Below are 7,500 nucleotides of genomic sequence, written 5' to 3' on the forward strand. Positions count from 1 at the left end.
GGACTCGAGCCTGCATGCCTTCATGTAGTGTGTGTGTGTGTGTGTGTGTGTGTGTGTGTGTGTGTGTGTGTGTGTGTGTGTGTGTAAGTATGCATATGTGTCTATGTAGTGTGTGTGTGTGTGTGTGTGTGTGTGTGTGTGTGTGTGTGTGTGTGTGTGTGTGTGTGTGAATAATAAATCCAAGCCCAAATTCCTTCCTTACCCGTAAAGAAGTGGAAGAAGCGTCACCATGTAGCTATGCTGTAAACGTTTAACCTGACGGACTGATTGGCCCGTGGGATGTGGGCCAGTGGAAACACTGCTGATGTGTGTATAATGATAGACAGAAGACTGTTCCTTGTCTTTGACCTGAATGAATGAAGTAGATATGATGATAGACAAAAGACTATTGTTTGTCTCTGACCTGAATGAATGACGTAGATATAATGATAGAAGACTGTTCCTTGTCTCTGACCTGAATGAATGACGTAGATATGTGGACAGACAAAAGACTGTTGTTTGTCTCCGATCTGAGTGACGTAGACATAATGACAGACAAAACATTGACAGATGAGTGAGCTGAATAATGTGATACAATGGCAGATATAGGAATGACGTGACCTGGATGACGCAGATATTACAGAAGACAAACATATCTCCGACCTAAATGACATGATACAATGACATACAGAAGACTGATGAATGTCTCTGACGTGTAAACATAATGACAGAATACTGACGTTTGTCTCTGACCTGACTGACGTAATACAGTGACTACAGAAGAGTGATGTATGACTGACATGAATGACGAAAAATAATGACAGGTAACAAACGTATCCATGACCTGAATGTCGTAATACATTGTCAGACAGAAAGGTGACGTATGTCTGACATTAATGACGTGTTACAATGACAGACAGAAAAGTGACGTATGTCTGACATTAATTGCGTAATACAATAACAGACAGAAGAGTGACGTGCGTGTAACCTGAATGACATAATACAATGGCAGAAGAGTGACGCGGTAACCAGAATGACGTCGATACACCGAGAGAAAGAAGAGTGACGTATGTGTGACCTGGATGACGTAGACGATCATGGTGGAGAGGACGTTGAGCGGAGCCCTGAGGATGTTGAAGAGAGACAGTGCCACGAAGGCCTTGCTGGCGCTCAGGTAGTTGTCATCTCGAGCCAGCACGTACGTCGCGAACGTGGCCAGGGTCACCTGTCACAAGCGTTCTCAAGCAAGTTCACTTTCACTTTCACTTTCACACACACACACACACACACACACACACACACACACACACACACAGCAGAGAGAGAGAGAGAGAGAGAGAGAGAGAGAGAGGTAATGCTCGATAGTGTAGACACACACACAGAGGTAATGCTGGTTGACAGTGTATGTATGTGTGTGTGTGTGTGTGTGTGTGTGTGTGTGTGTGTGTGTGTGTGTGTGTGTGTGTGTGTGTGTGTGTGTGACTGACGAGGAAGGGCGCCATGTCCCAGGACAGCGACATGAGGATGTTGAGGAAGGCCAGCCTGAAGAGTGTGGCCACCTCCTTCAGCCGGATCTCTTTGATCTTCTGCCGGAACGACGGCTCCCAGGCGTACAGCTTCAGCACCTGCAGTCATCGTCATCGTCATTCTGGTCATCATGATGATGATAGCCATGATATCCATGATACTAAAAACGATAATGATGATAACAAGAACTCTGACAGATAACAACAACAACAACTACTACTACTACTACTACTACTACTACTGGTACCACCACCACTACAACTGATGATGATGGTGATGATGATAGCAACAATAACAACAACAACAAAATGATCATGGTGACCAGCCGCCGTGGCGAAGTGGTTAGCGTCGCGGACTGACGGCTGGGAGGACGCGGGTTCGAATCCCAGCGGAGGTGGGTTTTTCGGCCCGTGGCCGGCTCCTACCCAGAGTTGAGTGTGCTGTGGGCTTAAATGGGGAGACTGGGACCACACAGTCGAGTGTCATCCACTTCAAGGATGCGTCTTTGGGTGTGTTGCTCTAATTACTTGACCAACACTGCAAGTGTCTGTATCTCTGGGGCCTGGTTAACGCCGGGATATCATTATGACAGGAAGCGTAGAGTACAGCCTTGTCACGCAGTCCCAAACCAAAATGGACCTCCATAGCAACATCGTCATCATCATCGTCATCCTCCTCCTCCTTCATCGTCATCAATATAAACAAAATAGTCTCAAAGTCTGTGGCCTTTCATGCCCTGCTCTCATGGTGACCTCAGTTTCGATACCCCTCCACTTCTGTGCTTGGGGTGAGTCCTGTCAATGTCGTCAGTATCGGCGGATTCGTCGGGGGCTGTTGTTTGAGGGACGTGGTGGCGGTCCCCACTCTGGGGGGGACGCTCACTCAGTCTGGCTCCGCGACTAAGCCATTATTGTCGTTAGTAGGGGGCATAGTAGGTGGTGTCCTAAGTACGTAAAATCAGAACAGGCACCACTGAACACCACCGAAGTGACTCAGCAGCAGTGCAGGGTCTCCTCTGGTGTGTGGCCTCCAGGCGACCTAACATCTATGGTTCCCTGTGGACTGCCGACTCTGGAACTGTGACGGACAAACCCGGGTGTGGCCGTGTATGGAGGAATCTAAATGAGCGGCGTGGGAGTAATGCCACTGAAACGGTGCAGATGATGGGGCAGCAAAAAAAAAACAAACAAAAAAAAAAAATGATCATGGTGATGGTGATAATGGTAAGAAGAAGAAGATGATGATGAAGAAGGAGAAGAAGAAGAAGAAGAAGAAGAACAACAACAACAACAACAAGGTGAGTGAGTGAGTGAGTGAGAGAGAGAGAGAGAGAGAGAGAGAGAGAGAGAGAGAGATCTAGAACTGAAACCTCTGCTACAACAACAACAACAACAAAGACCAAACAAACTGCATCGCATGTCCATGCTCACTGACTATTTGTTCACAGGCTGGCAGTTACGGCGCGGCTCTGTTCACTGCACTGACAACGGACAGCCCCAACACCTGATGCTGTGCTGACGTCATGACAAGGACAATGCTTGCTAACGTCACGACAATGTTGTGCTTACGTCATGACAATGCTTGACGTCATGACAATACTGCCATGACAATGACAATGGTGTGCTTACGTCATGATAATGCTGCGCTGACGCCATCACAGTGTTCTGTTAACGCCATGACGGTGTTCTGTTAACGTCATCACAATGCTCTGTTTACGTCATCACAATGCTCTGTTAACGCCACCACAATGTTCTGTCAACGTCATCACACTACCGGTAAGTCAGATGTATGATTCAGTTTACAGCGGTACCTGTGCAGCGGTAAACCATGAGACAGTATTTTCAAAGTCACCTATCGTTGGTTTTTTTACATCTTCGTTTTTGACTCACTTGTGTAAACAAAGTGAGTCTATAGTTTAACCCGGTGTTCGGTTGTGTGTGTGTGTGTGTGTGTGTGTGTGTGTGTGTGTGTGTGTGTGTCTTTGTGTCCGTGGTAAACTTTAACATTGACATTTTCTCTGCAAATACTTTGTCAGTTGACACCAAATTAGGCATAAAAATAGGAAAAATTCAGTTCTTTTTAGTCATCTTGTTTAAAACAATATTGCACCTCTGGGATGGGCACAAAAAAAAACAACAAACAAACAAAAAAACAAAAAAAATGAAGCCTAATTATATGCAAACTGCATTTACTGTTATATTTATATTTTTTGTATTTTCTAAACTTGGCACTTTGATCTGATATTCGACCCAACAAAAAGAGCAGTCATAATTATCATTTTTTGTTCAAACGGGAACTTCTTTTGCTAAGCATGGAAGTTTTATTTATTTTGCAAACGTTTTGGTGCAGATGGTAAAAAAGGGAAATTACTCTAATTAATGCTAGGGGACTTAATTTGCTTTAAACTGATCTTTCTCATCTTAAACATTACATTTTGAAACAAGAGAGGCAAGGCCTTCAAGACTCACTTGTGATGCATTTTAAAAAAAATCCAAGCTTTTTATGTATTGAGTATAATTTCAAAATGCAATGTTTAAGATGAGAAAGATCAGTTTAAAGCAAACTAAGTCCCCTAGCATTAATTACAGAGTAATTTCCCTTATTATACTCTCTGCACCAAAACGTTTGCAATAAACAAAACTTCCATACTTAGCAAAAGAAATTCCTGTTTGAACAAAAAATGATAATAACGACAGATCTTTTGTTGGGTCGAATATGAGATCAAAGTGCCAAGTTTAGAGAATACAAAAAATATAAATATAACAGTAAATGCATTATACTCAATACATAAAAAGCTTGGATTTAAAAAAAAAGTGTATCACAAGTGAGTCTTGAAGGCCTTGCCTCTCTTGTTATTTTTATTTTTCATATCAGAAGTTTGAAGGGTGACGTTGATGGTCTAGAGTAAGGTGGTGTGTGGTGTGATGTGGTGTTTTGTTGTGTGTGGTGTGGTTGTTGTTGTGCGGTGTGTGATGTGGTGTCTTATCCTATACTGCATTGTACAAGAAATGTTGCAATTGCAGTTTAGTGTGGTGTAATGTACACACACACACACACACACACACACCTTGATGCCGTTGAGGATCTCGTTGAAGAGACGGATCCTGATGTCCTTGCACTGCAGGTTGCGGTTCTGCAGGACTCGCTGCCTGTGCACCACGTAGATGTTGACGGGCATCAACAGAGCCAACACCACCACCCCGGCAAACACCGCGGGCCCTGCAACCACAGGCCACCGTCACTCTCCACCAGGCGTCACTGACTTCCCACAAACCACGTGAACACTTCACCACATCTGCTGCTGAGGCAGAGGCCTAACCAGGGCCATGACCCAACACGCCCGGTCAGGCCTCCAGTGCTTGCCTGTATAAGTGTGAACCTATCAGACTGGACTCCTTAAAAAAAAAAAAAAAAAAAAAAATTCCAGATGACAACGCTATAGTTGCCGTGGGTTCTTTTTCAGTGCGCCAAGTGCGTGCTGCACACCGGGATCTCGGGTTATCGTCTCATCCGAACGACTAGACGCTGTTTGATTTTTTCCCGCCAAACTTGGGAGAAAGGCCGAGAGCGGGATTCGAACCCAAACCGTCCAGGACAGTGTACGGGCAGATGGACGTCTTAACCATTCTGCCACCTTCCTCCGCTGGGTCAGCTGCTGAATACCATTTCCGGTAGACAGACTGCGATGTGTGGTGAGTGATGTGTGTGTGTGTGTGTGTGTGTGTGTGTGTGTGTGTGTCTGTCTGTGTTCCTGAGTCTGTCTGTGCATGTGTGTTTCTGTGTGTGTCTGTGTGTGAGTGTGTGCGTCTGTGTCTGGGTGTCTGTGTCTGGGTGTCTGTGTCTGGGTGTCTGCCTGGGTGTGCACACACGCACGCAAGCACACATCACTCCCATAAAAATGAATTACTGTCAGGTCACTAATAATTTCCTTTTTCCTTTTTTTTTTTTTTTCTCATTTGCATTTTGTTTCGCAATGAATCTCGCTAATTCCTTTGGAAAATGTTCATTGTACACGAAAAAGAATGTTCGCCACACTGTTTTGATCACGAACACTGGAGGATGAGTTCAGTTTTTTCTCAAACTGCCTCCCTGCTGGGATTTCACTCCAGGCACATTCTGGGCTAGCCTCGATTGTCCCCCAGGATCATTTGTGAATAGTCATGATCCCCCCCCCCCCTCACTGCCACCCCCACCCCCCACCCCCAGTTGAAATGTATCCCTTTTCTACACGTTCAATCAAGCTGTTGTGATTGGAAATCACGCAATCCAAAATACTTTATTTATCCGCATGGAAATCCATTAGTCCAGTCACAGGCTAGTTGTGAACACATACCTACAATAAAACACCAGCCTGCGAAAGCACTCTGTCGCCAATGAGCGCAGCGCCACGCTTTTTTCAAGGGGGAGTCACTCTGGGGTAGCCATTACTGACCCTCCACCCCCCACCCCAGCCTCACCTTTACAACCTAACGGAAACAAAGGTGGGGGAGGGGGGCGTCTTTGACAGCATGCATGGAATCCCAATGGACCCTGAGGGTCATACCAAGCCAGTTGAAGTTTACCAGGGTGAGGGTTGGGGGCTCATCCGAGGCCAGTGTACACAGACCCTCGTCTACATTGTGTGTGTGTGTGTGTGTGTGTGTGTGTGTGTGTGTGTGTGCGTGCGTGTGTGTGTGTGCCTCGTGTCTCATCAAACCTTAAAGTGTCGTGACCCTAAAATGCTTTCTAGCCACGTTTGACTACGGGGGGCGGGGGGGGCGGGGGGGGGGGGGAAGAACGGGGGAACGAACGAACAGTGTGCACCCCACCACCCCCCTCCCCACTCGCCACGAAAAAAGGGGGATATAAATAGTCAACAACCCCTCCTAAACAATAAAGAGGGGGGGGGGGATGGGTTACTAAGAACAGTCTGCAACCCCCCTCACCCCCCGTACCCCCCTTTCCCTCCCCCCGCCCTCCACCACCACAACACACACACACACACACACACACACACAAAACCGGGGGTATGAACGGTCTGCATCCCACCCCCGGGAAAAAAAAGGTAAAAAGCAACAAACAAAGGAGACCCACAAACAAAGGAGACCAAGAAACAAAGGAGACCAAGAAACAAAGGAGACCCACAAACAAAGGAGACCACCACCACCCCCTCCCCACCAGACGCAGGCAGCCTACTAACCGATGGTGAAGTAGAGCAGCACGATGGCCAGCACCACCTGCACGGGCGTGGTGATGGCGAAGAAGAAGACGGCCATCATGTCCAGAATCCGCTGAGTGTCCACCGACATCAGGTTGACCACCTCCCCCACCGTGCTCCGGTTCTTGGCCGCGCTGGTCATCGTCAGGGCCTGCACGCCGCAGGGAGTGTGGGAGGGGGAAGGAAGAGGAAGGGGGGAGGAAGGAAGAGGAAGGGGGAAGAGGAAGGAAGGGGAAGAGGAAGGAAGAGGAAGGGGGAAGAGGAAGGGGAAGAGGAAGGGGGAGAGGAAGGAAGGGGAAGGGGAAGAGGAAGGAAGAGGAAGGGGGAAGAGGAAGGGGGAAGAGGAAGGAAGAGGAAGGGGGAGGAAGAGGAAGGGGAAGAGGAAGGAAGAGGAAGGGGGAAGAGGAAGGAAGAGGAAGGGGGGAGGAAGAGGAAGGGGGAAGGAAGAGGAAGGTGGAAGAGGAAGGAAGAGGAAGGGGGAAGAGGAAGAGGAAGGGGGAAAGGAAGAGGGGGGAAGGAAGAGGAAGGGGGAGGAAGAGGAAGGGGGGAAGGAAGAGGAGGGGGAGGGAAGGAAGGGGGAGGAAGAGGAAGGGGGGAAGGAAGAGGAGGGGGGAAGGAAGAGGAGGGGGGAAGGAAGAGGACGGGGGGGGGGGAAGAGGAGGGGGGGAAGGAAGAGGACGGGGGGGGGAGGAAGAGGAGGGGGGAAGGAAGAGGACGGGGGGGGGAAGGAAGAGGAGGGGGGAAGGAAGAGGAGGGGAGGGGGAAGGAAGAGGAAGGGGGAGGGAAGAGGGAACGGA

At 48.1% G+C, this 7,500-nt stretch overlaps 1 protein-coding gene across 1 annotated transcript in view; it reads right to left on the minus strand.

Annotated features, from left to right (window-relative positions):
• Positions 1–7,500, minus strand: part of LOC143277679 (multidrug resistance-associated protein 1-like) — a 74,171-nt gene that overhangs the window by 49,373 nt on the left and 17,298 nt on the right. Inside the window, exons 6-9 of the mRNA XM_076582596.1 lie at positions 6,686–6,854; positions 4,574–4,725; positions 1,467–1,604; positions 1,058–1,204 (exon numbers count right to left, since the gene is read on the minus strand). Coding sequence (XP_076438711.1) covers positions 1,058–1,204; positions 1,467–1,604; positions 4,574–4,725; positions 6,686–6,854 — 606 coding nt within the window. The remainder of the gene's footprint in view (positions 1–1,057; positions 1,205–1,466; positions 1,605–4,573; positions 4,726–6,685; positions 6,855–7,500) is intronic.

Source organism: Babylonia areolata, chromosome 34 (genome assembly GCF_041734735.1).
Source record: "Babylonia areolata isolate BAREFJ2019XMU chromosome 34, ASM4173473v1, whole genome shotgun sequence".
Lineage (NCBI taxonomy): Eukaryota > Metazoa > Mollusca > Gastropoda > Neogastropoda > Buccinidae > Babylonia > Babylonia areolata.